Genomic DNA, 23,463 nt, shown 5'->3' on the forward strand with positions numbered 1-23,463 from the left:
CTACCTTACATGCAAAGAAAGATCAGAGAAACTCTTTCAGACTACCACACTTTAAGTGGATATACTAACACAGAAGTCATATGAAGTTAGAACTTCACTGGTAGGTGTATGATGTTTAAAACCACAAGAGGATACTTTTATTAATAAGTCAGCTGCAGAGAGCAAGCAAGTCCTGTGTTCATATCACTTTTCCACTGTTTCATATAGGCTCAGAGGTCTGGCCACCTGGGAAAAATTCCAGTATTTCCAGCAGCTCTCAGCGGGCACATAACTCCTGTAAGCCCAAATTTCCTATTATTGCAATGCTTGGTTTTAATTAGAAACCCCAGATGGTCAAAAATATTACCAGAAGAAAACCACTGCTGTCAGCTCTAACCAACATGCACAGTACAGTGTTCCTGAGACACTTCTGTGAACAATGTCAGATGAGATTACGAGCAAAACCTTGGGAAAACTATGAATTTCAAGTGGGAGTCAGATTACCAAATGAACATAACTATATAAATTTTCCTATGTGGAAAATTATGTAGTTATGTACTACAGCCCAAACAGGTTGCTCCCAACATGAAACTATCAAATATCCTGTAGTTGTCTCAGTCTAGTCTTCACTAATTTGACTGGTAACTGGTAATTCAGCATATTAGTAAGTATTTAAACCCACGAACAGATGCCACTCAGTTACTTAAGAATTACAACTTAAAAATTGCTTCCTGCTAGACTCTAGAACTGTTTTTTCAGCTTGAGGTGGGTCTTTTTAATGAAACTACCTTTGTTCCTCTCACTCTTCTGTGGATTGATTCTTCTTTGGGAGGAGGCACAGATCCCTCACATTACAGAGCAACAGACTGACACAAGTGCATATCAGGTTTAGAAATACCCCTTAAGTTTACTTTTCTTCTCTGAAGATAAGAAATTCCGTCACCTCTTTTTTTCGCTTGAACCACCATTTCTTCGTACTGTTGTCTGTGTTTCTGAGCTTCTTCTGCTGGTTTTGCAGGAAGGTTCCTTAAAATATATAAAAAATAAATTCCTCAGTTATTTAAAGTTGGCATGCCTGTCTAAAGAAAATTCTAGACACTTCAAAAAGAAAAGCGTATACCGCTTCTTGTCAAAATATTTGATCAAAGAACAAAACAACAGATCCTTGGAAAGAATTTTTTTTTTTTGCCAGAGTCAGCAGAGGAGAAGGGAAGAACACTGACCAGCTACAACTTTTTTTACACACAAAATATGCTGAGTAATTTCCTTATGTTTGGCAATCTCAGCATTTTCGTTATAGAACCAACTGCACCCACAGGCTGATCTTCATAAATAAAGGGAATATACTGGTATATACCAAGCTGGTAGTTTTGACTTAAACTGATCTCTACAGATAAGCTGCAAGACTACTCTCTTACTGTGAACCTTGTTTAAGAATTACATCCACAATTTTCTTTACACATGCAATAATGACTCACTACACCAGCTTCCTTTTCCCCCTCTGCTCTCTGAGACCCCACTTCTATTTCAAAGGCTTAACTCCTCCCCCTCACTCCTACAGCAACAAGTGGCACCAGGTTCATCCTCTATATTCTTCCGTTATCACTACCAACACAGCCATTTTGATTTGTGTTTAAGGCCTGGACTGGTAACATCTCTGCCATGCAAATACACATGCTCATATGTCAGACCACATTAACTTTAAGCTAACCATATTCATAATGAACATAACCACTATGTATCTCACACAACTACAGGATCACCAAAACATTAGAACAGGCAATGACTAAGTAATTTGTTCTTCAGTATTGTAGAACACTGTACTGTGTTCCTAGGGCAGTTTGTATCTTTGGTTAACAAAAAAGATGGGCAAAAATGCACTTTCACATTTCTGTAAGGTGTCACACATAAGGCAGCTGCTAGTCTCCAACACAGTCACCATTAACAGCAGTACGCTTTACTGTTTACATAATCATATTATCTGTCAAGTATGCATAGCCATGATACAAGCCTATGAATATTTTTAAACCCCAGGACTGTTACAAGAACAAGGAAAGTGGATTTTCACATTAGTGTCTTTGTCAATCACACAGTACAACCTACTCTTTTTCAAGTTTCATTTATGTAAATTGACCAGCATCTTTTTTAATCCAAGTCTTTAGAAATGGTGTCAGGGAAGTTTGGGAAGGAAAACCAGATGAAACAACGCACATTCTGCTAACTTAAATTCCACCACTTAAATTATTTGTCCTATCTCTTAACAGCATCACCATACATGTGAGATTATGTTTAGCAACTATTACGATTCAACTAACGCTTTTTCCAGTTAAAACTAGAAAGACTATGGAATATTTACTGATTTTTCCCAGAAAGTATCACCTAAATCCAAAAGTGAGCACAAAATCAAGAGCAGCCGTTTTAGAAAAAAAAATCTTACTGCATTTTTTTTCTGAAGTCTTAAATCTTTGCATCATAGCCGATCAAAAATTATTTTTTTAAAAATCTTAAAATAATTTGTGTAAACTCTAAGTAAACAGCTAAAAAAAGATTCTTTAGAAAGAGTTATCAGAGCACAGCATTGATATCCAGAGCAGTTTTCCCTGCTAGACAAGAGAAATTATGATTCAATTGTCTAGAATCTTAAAAATACCTTTTCTGCTAGAAGTCCCTCTATCTAACAGTACAAAAGAAAGCAAAACCTGAATGTTATCCTGTATCATATCACTAATTCAATCTATCTGAGCACTGTACTTCTCAGACTATCTCACAAGAATGAATTTTAGCCAAAAGGTTTTAAATACAATAAATAATCTAGTATGTATTGTTTCCAGCTGTACATGATAAAAGCTGCTATAACAAATAATGACTCTTAACATTGCTCTAGATGTCCCAGGAAGTCTTGTCATACAGTCTACCAGTCAAGCCGTAAAGTGTCTTAAATAACCCTACAACTAAACCACTTTGATATGAGCATTCTTCATACAGGTTTGTTGATGAAAACATAGATCTATGTTATGTCAGTTCTTTACACCAATGCACTGCTATATTAAAAATGGAGACACTATGCCCATAAAGCTGGGTACCATTCATAAACTGACTAAACATGACCAAATTTGCATCATTCAGGAGCAAACAACAGTAAGGCAGCTGCCAGTAAATCATTATGGAGTTAGTCTGCATATGCAAGAATCTCCCTGCAGTACCAGAAGCATGAAACAACTTATTGAGTACTTGACAATCTTTAAAATGCAATGCTGAACCCACTGCAGAACAATCACTATATTGTTTCATTATTTATGGAGGTGTGGTCTTTCTCTGTGTAACCAGGACACCATATCCTTGCTTCTCAGTTTCTTTAGCATATACCAGCTTAATTTTTATGCTTATGTTCTCTCAGGGAAAATAAAAACCCCTTGTTTGCGTTTAGAAGAGAGAATCAGTCAGAACCTACAGCTCTGCCCTCCTAGTTACCTCCTTTCACGCAAAGCCATTGCTTTTATTATAAAGTAAGGTTACTTTTGTTTAATTTTTCTCGTAATTATCCCACTTTCATATTCACTAGCCTGAAAAAAAAAAATCCTACTTAAAATTTTAAATCATCTGTTTAAGCTACAGTAATCAAATACACAGTAAGAAAAGCTTTGCTAGCCAAATTCTAAGGAGACCCGCACTGTGGTACCTCCCCAAACTTACGCTGGTCTGTCCTCTAAAATAAGTGCTGTAGTGGAGAGCGGCTCAAAATCAAGATTCTTCCTCACATTCTGTTTAGGGGAGAGTGGTCTGTGAGCTCGTCCAGTTTTTTCTTCATATTCCTGGAGAAGAAAAAGACAGGGCAAGTTGCAAGAGTGGAGAACACCAAGATGATGCACATAAGAATTTAAAAAGGATCCACAAAAGTCATCAAGATAATGCTTTCACATCTCTGGCCAACAGCAGTGTCTTTAAAGCTTTTCAACTAGAGCATCCTCAGAATTGAAAACAGTGTTAAAATTTACGTTCAGGAGTGAGTTTTGATGTTTTTTTCCATTCCTGCTATTTGTAGAAACACCTTAAGTTCCTCTGACTGACAACCTGCTTTTACAAAGTACTGCTAATAAGGAGATCACAAACAGCACATACTATCTGACATAAAATAAAATCTATTTAAAATATTTTTGTTTTGATGTACGTGGTTTTGAAATGGAAGCCAAAAACAACCACAAGCTCCTTGCCTTAAAATCTCATTGTAAGATTTCTCCTACCCAAGCTATTTTCAGATGCAACAGTTTAACAATGGTAAAAAAAAAAAAAAAGTTCAAATCATAATTACACAGAAGCCTCACACTTGTTAGGATGGCTTGAAGTACAACAATCCTAAATCGTTACAGAGTATAGTGTATTAACTTATGTTTATAATATGGACACTGACACACCGAAGCAAGACTAGCAAAGAGTCACCAAGATGACTGGGGTCTGGAGCAAGTGACATATGAAGAGAGGCTCAGAGAACTGGGCTCATTCAGCCTGCAGAGGAGAAGGCTTCATAGGGATCTTTGGTAGACAGCAGTAACAAGATGGTGAAGGCTGAGTAGAAATCTCTGAGGCATTTGCATAAAGAATGTGAAGACAACAGGCACAAAACGCTGTAAGGGGAATTCAGGTCTCAGAGAAAAAAGAAAAAAAAAAATCACTAGGAGGGTAGTCAAATGCTGGGAACAAGTTTTCTGAGATGTGGTAGAACCTCAGACCTTGAGGGCATTCAAAACTCAGGTGGATGAGCCCTGGGAACCTGGTCTAGGTAGCCTCTGCTCTGAAAGGGGAGTTAGCCCCTCAGAGGTCCTTCCACCCTTAATTACTGTATCACTATGATCTACATTAGATGGCCTGGCATTACATGTACCATGCTAATATTCCCCCTCAAACATTGTTCTGGAAGAAAATGTCCCAAAACCAGTGACCTAATGGGATAAAACAACCTTTACACAACTCCCATCTACTCCAATGCTTGAAGTACTATAGCAAACATTAAGTATTCAGATATTAGGGATACACAAACACAGTCAAAGAGTCCTAGAAAAACAAAAAACATACTACAGATACTTCTACATTCAACTTCATAACGAATTTTGCCACTTCCAGAAACCACCTGCTTTCACGTGTAGCATGTTTATACCATTTCTATTAAAATAAAAGACAACTATAAATGAGCACTATGAACAGTGTTCCAGCCATGGACTTTATCCCCATTAGCACAAACAGCTCCTCAAGTGGTACCAATTCCTTTCTTTCAACCAAACCTGTCAATTACAAGAAATGGGCAATAGACACAACCTTCCCAACACCATCAGAACAGCCTGGATTATTCAGAAACTAAAACGGGATCTCTACCACTTGCTTCTCCTCCAGCCCCACCTTAAAAAAAAAAAAGGATGGATGAAAACCACACGAATGCAGAGCAACACAGCCATAGTCTTCTACTCTCTGCTATACAATCCAATTCTAGTTCAAGCTACTTCTGTGGGACTCATGGGTGCAGACCTGTGAAGCTCTCAAGACACAGCAAATCCCTCTTTTTCCTTGTTTGTTAACTTGGCACTACCTCAACAATCAATCCTATGATGCCTGCATTGCTGTGACGGGAAATATTGTCATGAATTTGGAATGTCAGGCTCATTAATACCAGTTAATATGACTGCATGACCTCAGTTTGAAAACAAGGAAAAGAACCAAGAAAAACGTATTTAAATTACTGAATAGTACTTAGGTTTGTTTAGTAAAGGGATAGTGCTCATGCTGACAAAGCTGTTCACAGAAAACCAAACCTTTGGAGAGAAAATGAGCAAATAAATATCCTTAAAAAATGTATTGTGATCGAGAGCAGATTCATAAAGCTAAGACATTATTTTTACATTAGCAACTCCTTGCAAGCAGCCGACAGTGACCAGTGTATGAGTGCACCATCATAACATGCTTCAGCTGCACCATCAAATGCAGAGTACATCCACTGTGCTGACAGGAATAAAGTAAATGGCTATTCTTTCTCCCAATTTCTATTAGGAGCCAGATTTTTTTATTAGTTGTTTTTTACAAATGAACACAGTCAAACATTAACCTCCATTACTGCTTCCACAGACAAGATGAACCTTGTCCCTAAATCTAACATTTTTACTCCTTTGAGATGCTACTAGCGAAAGACCATCCAGCATACAAAGGAAGCTACTAATATGCAGAAATCATCTTATATTCAATCTCTCTAAAGCATCACAGAACTTGATATTAAAACACACGCACCCAATGCTTATTACAGTAGAAATTCCAGAAAAGCTGCTTAGTTTTGGCTTATAAAAATTATTTTCAGGGTCTTCTTTCATAGCCAAATGCACAGCAAAATTGCTTTTGGAAGGTAAGAAAAACTGTATACACTGGGCTGTGATGGGGATTTTATTCCATACAAAAGAATTAATTTGGAAATCTCATTCACCTAAGCACAAAGTCTTCCAGACCAGGACTATGCGTATCATTCTTCCAAGAATTTCTTGGTTAAAGAATGTTTTATTTTGGAATACAGGTGGCTAGTTACAGTGCTGGCACATTAGTAGTTATTCAAACCTCTTAAGGAGCAAAAGCCCACCCTGCATTTCAGCAAGTATTTACTGACGTGTTCTACTCAGCACCACCCTATAGCAAAGAAGCCAGAGCAGCACAAAAACGGGAGTGGCACGTTTTGTCAGATTACAAATCCTTTGTAGTAATTTCATCGTTTTCAGTGGCAGCCAAAAAAGAATAAAAACATCTGTTGGTGACAATCATTATCTACAAGACTGATATTTAATAAGTGAAAATAAATAAAAACCCAAACAAGACCCACCCCCAAAAAACTACAACAGAACAAAACACCCAAAACAGAAGACAAAAGCCTGTGAAAAAGATGTTTTATTCCAGTAAAAAAGAGAAAGCCGTTTCAAACAGAGCATAACGTATAATATCGCAATGAGGCACACTGAAGCCTCCACAAACTCAGAGTATCTGCTGACTGAGCAAGGAGAAGTATTTGGACATGCAGGCATACTGCAATAGGCTGAACCACACAAAAGCTTTTCCTTTTTATTTTTTTAAACCAGACCAGACTCATATCTCTTACTAATACAAATAAATCAGTGCCTATAAATCCTATACTGCAATTAGGTGTTACTAACCCGATATGGTTGCAAGTTAATTTTAGGATCAATTTAGGATGAGCCGACTATTTATGATTTAGAATACATTCTTATCACTGAGATTACTTAGGCTTTCTTCTAGGTTTTGTCTTTACCTATTCAGCCACAACAGCTGAACAGGGATTTGAAGATGTTCTAAGAGAGCGTACCGCAGATTAAAGCACTGGTTTAAAAATCCCCAAACCAACCAACCAACCAACAACAACAACCAACCCACAGAAACACACTCCCCCGACACAAGTTTAATTCGGGGTAGAACCCAGGAGCTTTGCAGCTGATGGGCAATAAGTTCAAGCTGCGCTGATCCTCCGCAATTCTTCGAGAAAACAACCTGCAAAGGGATCCTAAACCATCCCTAGGGAGAAACACCAACAGCCCAGCCGCAGAGAGGGCGAGCGCCGGGAGCGGAGCCGCGCTAACCGAGCACCGAGCCGCCCCGGGGACCCGCAGCACGGCACAGCCGAGCCTGCCGCAACGCAAACTGCTCCATCAAGGTCACCTGGTGTTCGCCTCCCGTTCGTTTAAAGGCAGCCGCTCTCCGCCGAAGCCGAATATGAAACACCGGCGGTGTGTGCGGGAGCGGCAGGCAGGGCTGCCCGCCCGCCCCGCGGCTCGCAGCCGTGCCGGGACGGGAGCCGGGACCCAGCAGCGGCCCCAGCCCCGGGCGGGCCTGTGCCGCCGCCTCCCAGCGCCGCGGGGTCTGCCGCCCCCCTCCCGCAGGGGATCCCCTTCCCGGGAAGCTGGTTCTCCCCGCACCCAGCCAGGCCATTTACAAGCGGCCGAGACCGGGTTTACCGATCCGCGTTAAAGTCCGCGCCCACCCAGCCCGCCGCCCCCTCGACCCCGGCGGCCAGCAGCAGCCGCCCTGCCCTGCCCGCCGCCAGCGCGGCTGCCCGCGCCCACCCCCGACGCGGCCTCGCTCACCATGAAAGCTGCGGCCCTTCACCGGCAGCAGCGCCGGAGCCCCATGCCCGCCCCGCACCGCGGGCCTGGCTCCCCGCCGCGGCGCCGCCCGGGCCCGCACGGCCTCGCGGGCCGCCCGCCCCAACCTGCCCTGCCCGGGCCGCCCTCCGCGGGCGCAGCGCCTCCGCCCGCCCCGCCCCGCCAGCCCCGCTAATCACCCGCGGAGCCGCCGCACCCGATCGGTTCTCTCCGTCTCGCCCAGCGCTGCCTGAGCACGCACGGCGCGCACGGCGGCGGCCCCGTCCCAGCCCGGCCGCCCCGGGGAGGCAAGTACCTCCACCCGGCACCGGCTTCCCGCCCCGTGTGCCGCCCGAGCGGCTCCTCCCCGCCCGTTTCACAGCTGGGGCCGGGACGGGTAACCGAGGCCGCGCGCAGGCTGGTGTGCACGAGCGGCAGCCGCCTCCGCCTGCCCCGAGCAGCCCAGACACGTGCGGGCGGCTCCGGGGCGCAGCGGCACGGCACGGCGCTCCGCTGGCTCCCGGCCCCGCCGCGCCCGAGCGGCGCCAACAGCCCGCCCGACACCGGCCCCCACGGCACCGCCGCGGCGCTGGGGCACCCCGCACTGCGGCCCGCTCTCTCCTCTTCTGACGGACGCTTACGTATAAAACTCCCCCGCAGGTCTGACAACCCCCCCGTCACACCTGGGCAATGCTTTTCATCCCATCATCTATCACCCGCAACCGCTGGCTGCTCTTTCCCCAGCACTGTGCCGAGGATTCTGTATTCCTCAACTTCGCTGGCAGTGCAGCCCTTCTCAAGGCCATGAACCACGACGTGAGCAGCAAGGACCAACTCGAAACCCACCTGGCACCACGGTGTTCCGCTCTCAAGAGGTGGCTTTGCAACAGTTGAGATAACAGCTAACAATTTTGATAAAGTAACTTAGCTATTGTTTTCAACCTGTGACTTCTAATTCACCGATGCAGCAATGTTATATACCAAGTGAGGAACAGCTCGCTGTTTAAAAGTATCTCAGCTTCACTCCGGCCACCACCAATTAATTACAGACATCTGCCATCCAAGCAGCAGAGCACTAATAATTGCCACGATGCCAAGTCAACATAACACATGAAAAGCACTGCAGCCTCCAATGCTAATGCTTTTTCTCATAAGCTATCTGAAGCAGTAAATCATCACCTGTATCAAAAAAATATTTATATAAAACTACAACTAATTAACACAGGAAAAACTTCAGATCATGAGAAAAACGGCAACCTTAGATGGACAACAGTATTCTTGTAGTAAATCCCTCCGGTTTCACAGGCTGAAAATAGAACAATATTGCAGCCCTTCTGGGTGTTGGAAATAGTTTGTCGATGCACGAGAAGAAGAGCTTAATCAACTACACATTCTGCAAAACACTCATTAGCAGAGAGTGACGCCTGGTGAATATGAGAAGACACTTCTGTGGCGTGAAAAGCTGAAGTACACTCAGTAACTCAAACCATAGCTAGCCACACATTACACAGGCAGTTGGTAGCAGTCACTATTTTTAGGCTGCCACAATTATAAGAGTTCCTGAGGCTACTCAAACAAATTAATTACATGGTATTTTTTCCACTGGACTTCCCACCTCATTTGGTATCTGAGATAGGAACCAGACCCGGACCGCACAAGCAGAGAAAATTGTTTTCTCTGGGTTTTGAAACTGACTACTACCTAAGCATTGCTTCAGTGTTATTTCTGTTGCTTCACTGCTTTCTACTGCATATCCACCTGTCATCTCTTGCCCTTTATAAAGTGATTTAGTAGATAAATTTAATCTGGTACACACCCAGCACTTCACTGCCTTCCCCTGCCCTTCTGGCCCCTCGTACCATTACTTGTGTGACTGTACAGTACACTAGATTGGGGAAATGATACTGCTAAAACCTATTTTTTTTGGCTTAGTTTGGTTACTCTGGTAATGTCTGCTGTGGGGCAATGTATTATGTGGAAACAGAAGGAGCAAGAAGCATGATTGTTTCTTTTAGAAGCTTAATTGAAACCAGCAAATCATGAAACTTGTGATAATCATAGGGCTGGGAAACTTAAGATCTGATTCTTGACATGGCACTAGGCCATAAAAAAAATCATGTTAATGGAGGTTCTTACATATACAGTAATCAAAAAGAACTTTAGAATACTGACACCTCAGGCAAAACTCAGAAGAATATCCTTCAAAACTTGACAGAGAATACAAACTGCTGAGCTCAAATAATAAATTTTCAACCGCCACCTTAAGGGATATATATGAGAGCTTTTTATACAAGTTCAAAACTAGTGCACAACTATTCTGAAATGCAATTAGTTTTTTAGTTACGGATCTAACAACCTGAGAAATCTCAGTTGCACACAGTTCAAGAACCATCAGCACTACTTGTTTTACCCATCTATATATATATTTAATCCTCTTATATTATGGAAAGGATACCAGAGCAGAAGATAGCAATGTGATGACAGAACTTGACTGAAGTAACATTATGTGCATGAAGTTTTATCTTCCACCAGGGCATACTTCTCATCTTTAGTACCCCAGTATTCTCCTGTTCCATACGTAACAAATTAGGAATGCTTAAGCAATATAAGGCTAAGAGACTACAGCCAGTTCACATGAGGAAAACCTCACACTACCTATTTTTAAGCATTATTTCAAGTGCTCTGAAATTTCCCCTTTTTCCCTTGAGAAGCACCTACTTCTCTCTTCTGATTACAGGTGATACTGAACTTGGGGCTTGCAACTACGGTCCCAGGCAAACATGTTGAAGTTAATTAACAAAATAATGCACACATCTTCCAAAAGGTTAACAGTAAAGAGAGAACCAGAAGCCACATACTCTTCTTTGCAGTCCTGTGCTCCCACCACTGGACTATTTTAAGAATTTTTACATATATGTATTTCTACAGCATCATATTTTGAGCAACAGAGGCATCAAATTAAGGAACATTTAAAACCTAAGCCTAGAGATCAGACCAAGTTAGGTCTTCCAAGAAAGAATAACAGTTTTCTGTTTTGGAATCTGTCATCTCTAATCGTGCAACCTGCTATGTATTAATGGTTCTCCCCTCAGGGTTCACATTTCGTTTGTGCTATATATAAATAATTTAAGTGCTTTTTAGTTCATATAGAGTAACATGCTTTATTTAAAAAGAAAAAAATAAAAGGAACCTAGAATAGTTCCCTATATCTTAAGTACTCTCAGAGACAAAGCGTATCTGTGAACCATGTGGTCTAAGAACAGCTCTTTGTTGTCAAACCTGCGATCTTTATCAGATTGTGCAGCATACTGTTAGAAGTGACTCCAATATGAGTCACAGTAACACAAAACCCCACCCTCCTATTCAGAACACTGAAAAGGATGTAATTTAATCTGCATATGCAAACATGTGCACAGTTTCCCTACATACTAATACTATCTGCTACACTTCGGTATCAAACAAGGGGAAATATCTACAAGAAAGGCTTCCAGCAGGGCAAGCATCTGATGAATGCTTGAGCAAGAGAATGCCAGCTAAATTGTTAGGTTTTTTTTTTAAATTAACATCTGCCAGAATAAAACACTACCAACACCTGTTTTCAGCGTATCACTTAGGTGTTATACAGATTGCACTGGATGGACTTTTGTTTCAGTGAACTTTTTCTTCTGACATTTCACATTAAGTGCTGACCTAGAAGACTATTTATCTTTCCTGTCTAGTCTCAAACAACATGCTCTCCAGTCTGAAGAGCATGTCAGAACTGTCCTTCTGAACAAGACACAGAAATGAAAGGACTCTCCAAGCCATGTCAGCTTCATGCTGGTGCCATTCTGAAATGTACCGGGTTAACTCTGGGATATAGGAGTCACAGGAACATGGCATTTTATCTTGCAAGTTCTCAAATCAGTTGTAAATATTACCTCAAGTACTCACAATCTTCAAGACAGCATAAAAAGTTACCCAGAAATACCATCTACTTTGCAATGCACAACAACTTGCATTAATATGATATTCAGATGCCCACCACAGCACACAGTTACTATTTCTGTTTGCAAACAACTGTCTGCATAGGTGGGTATGTGTAGGCTTGTATTTAACTACATTACTTCAGTACATACACGAAAAATAGTGTGAGAAAAGGTACTTCACCTGATACTTTTAAGCATATTACACCCTCCCTCCGCTTTTCAAATGCCTCCACTAATTTCTGTTCTGCTTCCTCATCAAGATTTGTGCATCTCTAACGATCTCTGACCTTTTCAGGTTTCATACTTGTGTGCCCTTAGAAATTATAGAAAAACAACGTGATAAGACTATACACTAAAGCCTGTTTGAGTGGTTTCCTGTATCCACATTTGCTTGTCTGATCCCTGAAATTACCCTTGAAGCAGTTACTGGTGACAATTTCCTACATGTTTAACAAAAGCTCCTTTTGTACTCCTACTGATGATACACTTCATATTCTCTCTCATCATCTGTTTGGACTGGTCGACTCTTGTGCATTCTGTGTTTAATTTTACAAAACACTGTATCAACATGGAAATTGTCCTGAATATCATCTTCCTTGTAACTTAAGGTTCAGCCTTGAGAAGAGATTTTAGCTTTTTAAAGCTACACACAAATACAAGTCAAATATATGAAGGAAGACAACATACCTTCATAGCCTAGCTTAAAGCAATGACTATTTCCAGGCTTTAATATTCATGAAACTCTTCCCACTGAACTTTGTAATGCTAAAGAGACAACTAGTCAACAGAGCAAAAGAAAATTTTCATGTGGAAATTACTAACAGACACAAAAAATGTGTAATACAATCATGTCGGAAAAATGAGATCAAGTGTCCTCTGAGAGCAAGAGGGAGAGTAAGAATGTAAAATTTGAAGAAACATTTTCCCAGTCTTACTTTAGAATGACACTTAAGGAATAAGTACCTGTCTGGCTTTTTGAAATCCTTACATCCAGAACCTCAGGGTTTCCATAACATGCATACAATAACTCCATTCATTTTGCAGAGCTAAATAACATCAGCTTTGTTTGCTGTTGCTAGCAAGCATTGTAAGAGTTAACCTTTCAAAACCTTCACCCTGCACCCCGTTTTTTAATTTTAGATGAGGTTTGAGATGTATAAAACGGAAGACAAAGAAAATGTTTGAGTTGGGTTTCTTGGGAGCTTGCTTCTGTTTAACACAAAAATAACATATTGAAGTCTAGCAAAGCTATCTCAGTTTTACATTTTAGCAATGCAAGTTCTAGACTCCTGTTGGGACAGGCAGTTCCACCACAATATTTAGAGGCTAAACACACCTGCCTTTAAGGATTTATCTCCTGCTTTGCTTCACAGTAATGTTTTGCCAAGTGTTTGTGCCATACAACACTGGCACACACTTTTGAGTACTTCTACTCTTGCTCTCTACAGACTTCCATTTTCATTCAAAAACCCAAGGACAGGGGACCCAAAAGCCTCCTGTGTGTTGCTTATCAGCACACACAGTGGAAGGTTACTACACCAAAAAACTTACTGGCTACAGAAAGATGTAGGTGTTTAAGTATCTATCTATAAAGCGCAAGTGGACACACAAATGCCAGCTGGATGTTGGATTATCAATTAACAACAGATGAGAACAAACTTCCACTGAGATACCAGGTCTTCCAAAAAAGTCTTTCCTGGCCTTGAAAATTGGAGGTCCTAAGAGCTGTATACTTCAGCCTTAAAAGTCAAGCATTTTTCCATGAATTTCTGGCCTCCTGCATTTAAAAATAATCTTGTGCCATGTGAATTTATGTTCCAGCTAAGGCTATACATAAATTTGGGCTACAAAGTAACTGTTTCAATTAAGACAGACAAACTTTACTATCTCACTGGACAACTTTAAACTTACTGCATTTTACCTAAAACATACCACTGGCATTGAAACAGACCCTTCAGTAGAGACTAGCAGCTGACATTTTGACTGCAGTAACAACTAACAAAGCTTATACTTCTATCTATTTAGTATCTTTATTCCAGAGAGGAGATACCTATCCTTAAACACCGCCTGTAACAGCTATTTAGGACCCCTCCAGCTTCTAGGCTTTTGAGCTATATAATTTATGAGGACCTTTAGAGTGATAAAACGCAAATAAAAGCTTTAAAACTGGAAAAGGAGGAAAAAAAGATGCCTCACTTCCTTTCAAAAAAATACTTTGTAGCCTGTCATACCTGTTAAAACTGATACTCAAAGCTTATTATTTTCTATTAGCCTGATGTTCATAACATAAGGCAAGAAGTTCCAACAGCATCAAAAGCAGCACTTTGGCAGTTAGACTCTGCTAAATTATGATACCTGGGTGGGTCACATTACATTCTTTTATTATTAAAATACTCAGGAACAATCCTTCTGCCATAGTATTAAATTACCCTTTCATTTACTGTGGATGGAAGCTATTACTCTTGCTTTATCTGTTTAAATATGATAGTAGGTTTGTTTGAGGCAGATAATTTTCAAGTCAGGACAAGGGCAACACACTCTTTGTAGACTAATACAGCTGAATTGCTGAATAATCTATTCAGTGCAGTTCTTATTGGGGAAAGATTTTAGAACGGCAGTGACAAAACAGGTTTCCTTTATTTTATTTTTATTTTCCTTCACAAAAATTAGATACCCTTAACATACGATTACAATAAAATAATACTTTTACTTGAATCTGAAGGAAAGACATGAAATAGCGCATTAAGGCAACTTTCAAATTTTTGGTTGTAATTCTGAGGTGACAAAATTAGAGTTACACCTTTATTTCTAAAGATTGCACAAGGATAAGCATAGGTTAGTTTTAGGCTAACCAAAGTAACTATGCCTTCTTGCACTGCAATTGCACTTCTGTTTCTTTACTCTTAAAAACAGGAACTCAGGCACACCACAAAAGATCTAAATCCTGCTTTTTTGAAGGCTGACAAGTAGAAATGAAACCACAGGAGGAGAACAGAGGAAGTGGCTCATTTACACACTCCGACTTCTACTGCAGAACAGAAAACATACACTAAGTTTATAGCCAGGACACTCTGAAGTTTGAAGAAGTCTACATGCAAACAGGCACCCTGCCATTAACAGCTATAGCCATTAGTCACAATGATTTATCCAGTGATCTATCCAAAGACAAACTCAGTATGAGCAGAAGACAATGCTTCATCCAAAACTGTAGATCAGGCTGCTGCCAGAATCAGCTGCCAGCTTGAGTCAACCACTTCCTCTTCAAAAAGTCCTGAATGGACCATCTGAATACAGCCTAAAGCATGGTTAAGAAACACTTAGAAAAGCTCAGTATTTTCAGACAACTGCCACCCATCAGCAAGAGGGCTGCTGAAGTGGAACACATGGCAGCAACTAGCCACGCTGCAGCTTCCATCTGCAGCGCTCCTGCACATGGAGCTGCACGAGAACCTCCACACATCTGCGGTTGGTGAGTCAGTGGACTTCTCTGGGTTTTTTTGTTGTTGTTTTTTTGACCACTCTTTCAGCAAATAAATTTTTTCCTAACTCTAAGAAAATGAAGACATTCCATTGAGCTCTTACTGGAATTCATAGAATTCCCGTTAAATGGAACGGTCTTCATAGGTCACATCACAGCACTTTGGGAAGGGAAAAAAATTATGCACCGATTAAAAAACGGATTTTCCTATTAGAGGGGGGAAAAAAAAGTAGTCATATGCTATAGAAAAAAGTAGCTTCATTCAAGCTGCTCCTCTGGGCAAGGCAGCTGTAACTTGGCTCTAGGGTACAGCTAAAGTCTGACTTTCTTCTATACACATTGGTCTCTTAATACACAAAGATCTTGACTGGCCAGCTGCAAACAAGTTCTGTGAAGACTGATCACATGAGAGGAGACAACCAAACAGTATGCTGAGGACAGCATTACAAACATCTGGTATTTACATGTGCTGTTCTTACCAATCTTGAAGAGTTCCTGCAAGAACAGTGGCTGCAAAGCCTAGCTCAGCTCTACTGCCTATTAGAAGACAATTGACTTTGGCGGTTATTCTCAGTGAATTACTGTCATCTGCAATTACAAAAGCAACTGGCAGAACCAGTTCTGCTCAAGCAGGATCCCTAAACATAATCAATAAAAAAAATTAATCATACAAGCCTCCATTGTAAATGCATTTCCAGCTTCTCAGACAAGATTAGTTGTTCTGACAGCTTTCAAGCTTTAAAACATTTACCTGGATGAAACATGTACAAAAGCTCCTGGTGACCGTGCAAAGCAATCCAACCTTAGCATAAGCCACTATTAAGTCTTCATCAGAAGACTAATATTAATGTATACTGAGAGCATTAAAAGTAGGACAAACAACAACTTAGCTGCAGAGATTTTAACTCCCACATTGTTAAAATAAACTATGATGCTATGTTGGATATACAACAGTTGAACAAGTGCGTGCTGTCAGAGGAGTTTTTACAGGACCAGAGAAAAGGCTTATGAGCTCAAAAGCCTGTCTGACCATTCTTTTGGTCAGGGGGGGGAAAAATGCTATTTCTCCTTACATATTGTGCCTGGCTCAAGTTGTATGTGTATAGTCATCTTCAGTCATGGTATAACAAAATTCAAATTGTGAAAGGCAACTGAAGTTTGATAGACTGGAGTTTTCATCGTTTATTTTACAAGTAGGAGGCAGGAAGGAAATAAACACTGGTATTTCTAAGATCAATTTTTAACCGCTTCACAGTTCAATTACTTTTTTTCCTCTTTTGTACTTTATATAAGCACACATCTTAAAATTGCATTCATTCTTGTACATGGCTTTCAATCCCGGACAAGATTATTGTAGGGAAAGTACCAGAACAACGTACAATAAGAATGTATTTTAAAGATTGCTCCCTTTATGTAAGTTTAAAAAATGTGCATACAAATACATCATCCTTATCTTTCAGAAGGCTATTTAAGTTTGCAGTCAACTTTGTTCATCTCGTTCTAGAAAAACACACAACCAACTTTCATCCATATAATAAAGGTATCAGAAAACAGAACCACAAACACAGCAGTTAACTCCTTACAGGAGTCTGCAGCCAAATTAATTGAATAGTCACAGGGCTCTAACGAGTGACCTGACACAAAGGATTTCTTTGATGTTTCTCTGGAAACAAAAGAAGCTGACTTAAGAAAGGATTGCTTGGTGGCTCAGTCACCTCAGTTCCTGTGCACAAAGAGGTGCATACCAAGCAAGCCCAATCAAATAGACTTCCATAGGTATGTGAAACTTGAGGACTGCTACAAATAGAAATTGATAACCACAGCTATTATTAAGGTCAGTTTATTTTGTAACATCTTAGATAATCCAAAGAACTTCATTTATTCTAAACAAGTTACATGCAACTTCAAAAAAATATTTTTTTTCTCCATTTTTTCATGGCAGGAAAGCATAATCAAATTCTTCATTGTGATTTTTACTTATCACCTTTAACTTGCCTTTCAGAATTAGACCAATATTTTGCCAATAGAAACACTACTCAAGAACCTCTGTAGTTAGGCAGATTGAGCCTCCTAGAGTCTAAGGCGGGGGTCCTCAAACTGTGGCCCAGATACGGCCCCCCCAGGGTCCTCAATCCGGCCCCCGGTATTTACAGACACCCCCCCGCCGGGGGTTGGGGGGGGAACCAAGCAGCGGCAGATGACTGCCTGCCACTGCATCCGCGCGCCGGCCCCCTGGTTAAAAAGTTTGAGGACCCCTGGTCTAAGGGGCTAATGAGTATTTCACCACACAGACAATAACATCATTGTGAGCAGACAATTTGCAGGAAGACATGGACTCCATGGTATGAAGAAGTCTGTGGTTTTTGTCCTTGAAAAGAACAGTAAGTCAAGCCTGAGCAGCCAGAGAACGGAAAGGCTCCTGGCTCAATGTACCACCAGAGCCAGGAACTGGAGGAACAGGAGTGAGAGAGTCAAGCTCAAAGGGATGGTACAGTCCACATCTCCACTCTTCTCCAAACTTGAGGCACCTCAAGTAACAGACTATCAGAAGCCTATCAGTTTTCTGCCACCAGCAAATAGGCATGAAGTCCTTCACCAGGGCACTGAGTATCTCTTCAGTACAAATTCAGATGAATACTCAAGAGGCAGAGGGTTGAAAAGTTAGTTACAAAGGCACACCAACACAATTCTTTTGTCCATCATGTCAGTAGCACAAAATGTTAGAAATAAGTCTGTCAGAGCACTGAATCCTATAAATGAAGTCAGATAATCCTGCACATACAGAAGACAGGAGGAGTAAAGTGTACTATGGGAAGGAAACAATACCCATGGTAACTGTGGCCAGCAGCATATGAGCAATGCATTTCTCATCAAGTCTGTCTAAGCCCAGCTGTGTAACATAATCTGAAATTCATGGTATGAAGTGACAGGTGACTGGCGCTATGAATCACTGTGTTAGCGCAAGAGGGTTCAGAACCCTGCTGACTTCTCATAATGTCTGAAAACTGACTCTCCCTTTTCACCCTACAGTTCGGTTTTCTTGAAGTGTAGAGGTCAAGTTACATGCAACATTATGTTAAAAGAATACTTAGATTTTTTAAATAGTCCCTTCTGTCTAGGTGACATTTTCCACTCCTACTGTGTGCTCTACACACTTCACTCAGTACGTACAGATGAGTTCAGTTATCATTCACTTAGCAATTATGATCTTGCCATCACTGTTCAGGACCTCACAGCTCCCCACAGTCCTCAAGACCCAGCTCCAATGCTGACAAGTTAAATTAAGAGTGTCTCACAATGCTTTCCACATTTCTTTGCATAAGACAATGTGGTAGTCAAGTAGCGAAACACCAATGATCAAGATATGGAGTGTCAGGCTCCAAAGAGTCACCAACTTTGCAACCTCAAACAATCAGCTTCCCAGGACACCTGGTGTTTACGGAAGGTTTCATACAATGCAAGTGTATGTCCCATTACATTGGGCTTTAAGAAAGGCCCCGGCAGTTCTGGAAAGAAAAATTAAATTAAAAAAAAAATCCATCCCAATTTCAAGTAAAGCATACATGAAGGCCAGACAATTAACAGCCATCTAAAAATTAAATAGTTTAGGCACCTTGCCTCATGCCCTACAGGAAAAAGCGCAGATTCTGAAATCAATTACTAGGACACTAACAATTTACCTAAATCACAGCCATCTTCCCCAACTCCCATATTTCACTGCATACCTCCAAATTCTTCAATATATAAGATAAGGATCCTCCAAGCACCTACTCTTCTGGCCTTGGAAATAAAATACCTCAAGGTAGAAACAGCATCAGTGTTTATTCTTCTGGTCTAGTATCCCTTTTTCCCAGACAGAAGGAACTGGTGCTGGCTAACAGGCATCATCCCAATGTGCTGTCACCTCCTCCACATATGCAAAAGTTCTTCAGGCACAAATCAAAGGACTAAAAGTGTGCCTCTAAATGGGCAAAAAACCTCTGCAACACAAGTGCTACTTTGTCATTGTCAAAGCAACCTGTGAGGGGTAACCTAAACCGTGATGTGCTTTGGGGTGCCAGGGAGGCTCGGTAAGTTATTTACAGCATTACTCATGTCTCAGAAAGTCTACGTGTCAAACATAACTCCAGGAAAGTGCCAAATAACTTAGGAAGGATTAGTTACTGTTATCCAAGAGGCATTGGAGACAATTGTTTCAGACTTGCAATCTTGCCAGAAACTCACTAACGTTTAGATGCCACACCACATAATTCTTCAATAGCTTTTTTTTTTCCTAACAAAATTCATACAACCATTAAAAGCTGTAATGTTCTAGGAACACCGAATACTCACCACGTAAGACAGTTTGGATCTAAAAGAAAAATATTCACAGTACCAGCAACAGCCACAAAATGTTAATAAATTATTTACCCACTTATCAAAGAACAGATGACCACAATAAAATACACTGCTAAGCATCAAGAGTACTGTGATTACTAAGCCTCTTCAATTGTGTCATCAAAAATCTTTGGTGAATGCTTCAGAACTGTTAATTATATCAAGACAAGCTGTAGATGAAGTTTAAGTGGTTGATCCTAGTGACAACATCAAAGCTGCTTGAACTTCACTTAAATTAACAGCCCAGCTACAGCTAGGAACAGTCACGACACACCTAGATTTCCAGAGCACTTTGCCCTAAATAAAGCAGCACAATCCTTCAAGTCAGCGTTCTCATTTCATTCACAGCAGCTGTTTTTGAGGTTCTTACTACGTGGTGTCTTTCTATGCAAACCTTCCTGTTCTCACAGTGCTTTGAACAAGGAAGTGAGAACTGAATGAAATACAATGAAAGCCCCAAACACATAAAATGCCTGCAATCAGAAAACACCCAGATCACGAGACAGATTGAAAGAGGATGTTTTCTTCTCACTGGAAAAGCAGCTCAAACTACCAACCACGCAGCTGGATTTCACAAGATTTTTTCCCTACTAGGAAGGCAGGTTATTTGATTCACCAGCAATGTGCTTGGGTTCATCTGTAGTAGAACCAGTCCTCTGCAATGTTTTCAACAACGTTATAATGCTACAGCTTGAAAAGTGATATGCAAAGACAGAGAAAAGGGAGTTTCATTGTGGTTTTTTTTTTTTTTAATGGTTTTATGACACACTAAGGCAGGCCTAAAAAGATATTTTTTTTTGTATGGCATCTTCACCCCCATAACCCATACAGAAAAAAAGATGTTAAAGTTTGACAAATCATGGATCTAACTACTGACAAGTATACACAACAGACACACATGAAAACCAGCAAAACTAGTTAAGCAGCAAAGAAGATGGGGGAAACCTTAATTCTTTAGTATTTCTGATGTTTTTAAGTTTTTTCTCTTCAGGGAACCAATTTCAATACACACTCCCTTTTTAACTATACTGTACAAGGAAAAAAAAAAACCCACTTTAATCCATTTGCTTATCCTGAACTGTATTGTACTGTTCCAACATTTCAAGCCAATAACCAAATTTTCATCAAGGCCACACACAGAAAATCTGAACTCCGAACAGCAAATACTTCAGAAAACAAGGAGTGAAACTAGCATTCCAACACAGGTTTCTGGCACTCTACCACATTAATTATATCTTGAATTTATGTATTTTTAATTACTATTACAAATTATATTTAATTACTATTACAAATAAACCAAGGCCCAGCAGAACATAATTTCCCTTTGAACAGCCTGTTACAGATGGGTCTATGACACAAAGGCCACAAGCCAGTGAAAGCTAGAAAAAGATAAAGACATTTGAAAGATTTTCGAAATACCTACTAAGCTTGATTATAAAAAACACTTTCACGTAATTTGAATGTTCACCATGAAGTGCTTTATATCAAATTGTTATGTGTTTTCATGGAGTAGTCTATGTAAATGACCACGTAGAACAGAGTCTTTTGAAGTGCCGTTCAGAAACTTCTTTGATACTGTCCAAGAAATTGTGCACAACTAACAGGCTTCACAGTCATATATACAGATCATAAATTTAAGCAGCTTCTACATCTACCACTAATCCTAACACATAATTAAACAAATACCTTTTGTATTTTCTTTGGATCTTTCTGCGAGTTTTCTCTGAGAGGTACTTTTCCAAACAACTTCCATCCCACATCATTTTGTTTTTCAAATCTTGCACTTTGCTTCCTGGTAAACAAATTCCTACAAAAAAAAAAAGTTTGATTAAGAAGGGTTGATTAATTATAAAACACAGAAGGGCAGACAATTTGCTAACCTTATGTATCCCAATTACATAATCCAACTCTTCTTGTGGTTGTGCTGGCAGACACTGTTTCCCATCCTCAAGAGGTACACCATGCACATCATGCAGTATTATCACTGTACTAGGCAATGGACTTGGTTAAATAAGAATTTTTAGTAGATAGAAAATTACAAATTAATATTTTTTTTAGAAATTGCCTTTTTTAGCCTCCCACTGGATCATTCAGCCTCACTCTTTCAAAGACTGAGATACTACATCTTTTTCTGCATAAGCATTCTTCACCCATCCACCTGTTGTAACACCACCACAAAAATCACAAAAAAATAGTAGCCTTTTACTGTATTTTGATCTGTTGTCAAATATTTTTCCTGAATAACCTTAAAAGCAGCTATCAAAGCACATTAATTCTGAAGTCTCTCTGAAATGTCTAAAATTAACCAGCTTAAACACTGTAGCAGCAGTCACGTAGCCCCTGAAAATTAAGTCATTTTTATAGACGTTACTAGTTTTTAATGATAAAGCAATATGCCAGACTTGCATCTTCATACCCCAGCTATGCTTCTCCAAAACTGGACACACAGTACGTACCAGTCTTCATGCTTTTGGGAGTACTCAGCTCCCCCAAGAGCACAACAGATACTTTAATAATCCAGGTATGCCATGGGTATAGGGTAACAGTTTTTTTCTTTTGTCCTACTGCCTAGTTCAGCAAATATTCAAATATGTTCAGGTTAGCCCAATTGACACACCTTGTGATAGGTTTTTCTGGGAACTTGACTGTAGGCTTTCCCTCCCTCCTTTAAAATAAAAAAACAAAACAAAACAATTCCACTAAGACAACAGCATTTTTGCTATTTCAATCAGCAGACAGCTATAGCACCTTCACTCAACGGATGCTTCCAGTCTGGCATTACTGCTTTCTCTTAATATTACTACCTTAATGCCCAGTGGACTGACCCACCTAGTACAGATTATTTCTTATACATTAAGTGTGGCTTGAGCTTTGTGTTCTAAAAGGGCTGAAAAAGTCACCTGCAATAGAACCACCCGGACACTAAGAACTTGCTTTTCCTGGCCACTTTTGATCAGCTAACATGAACAGTACCATAAATACATCAACAAAGATAATACTGCTTACAATACAGCAGAAATGTTTAATACAAAAAACCAACTGAGGCACAGACATCAGAGCGCACTAGAATTACAAGGTTAACAGGGTGCACTGCCATCCTTAAATATGCATGTCTACAAAAATGGTCACATGCTTCTATATCACAAGGGTACAATTACCTTGAAAACCAAACTAGGAACAGATTATCATATTAAAAGATAAGAACAAAGTGTTTAGGTACAGAAATCACACAAGCCAATTACAACTGATACCAAAGCAAAGCAGTAACCAAACTTCTACAAACCCCTTTCAGCTTTCCCCTACCCCACTTCACACAAAAGAAAATACAGTATAAAGTTGCATGGCAACAACTGTAGAGAAAGCACTAAAGAACAGCATGGAAAATGCAGAAACATACTGCCATGGTTTTTTCCCTCTTTCCACCTTCTTTCAAAGCATGAAATTATAATTCTATAGGTAAAATACTGAATCGAAACCAAAGATTTGTTTTGTCTCTATAACTAGCATACTCCATTTCAGTGTTAGGAAGCTCTCCTGTAGCTCA

At 40.3% G+C, this 23,463-nt stretch overlaps 1 protein-coding gene across 5 annotated transcripts in view; it reads right to left on the reverse strand.

Annotated features, from left to right (window-relative positions):
- Nucleotides 1-23,463, reverse strand: part of TBC1D14 (TBC1 domain family member 14) — a 70,445-nt gene that overhangs the window by 26,599 nt on the left and 20,383 nt on the right. For 3 of the 5 annotated variants that reach the window (XM_040593481.1, XM_040593479.1, XM_040593483.1), the window contains 3 exons: nucleotides 21,606-21,726; nucleotides 3,673-3,791; nucleotides 923-1,005 (listed from right to left, as the gene is read on the reverse strand). In XM_040593481.1, the coding sequence (XP_040449415.1) occupies nucleotides 923-1,005; nucleotides 3,673-3,791; nucleotides 21,606-21,726 (323 nt within the window). Of the gene's footprint in view, nucleotides 1-922; nucleotides 1,006-3,672; nucleotides 3,792-8,099; nucleotides 8,229-8,296; nucleotides 8,316-21,605; nucleotides 21,727-23,463 lie in introns of those variants that run through there. The other 2 variants (XM_040593497.1, XM_040593490.1) reach the window with 2 other exon arrangements.

The sequence above is a fragment of the Falco naumanni genome, chromosome 1 (assembly GCF_017639655.2).
Source record: "Falco naumanni isolate bFalNau1 chromosome 1, bFalNau1.pat, whole genome shotgun sequence".
Lineage (NCBI taxonomy): Eukaryota > Metazoa > Chordata > Aves > Falconiformes > Falconidae > Falco > Falco naumanni.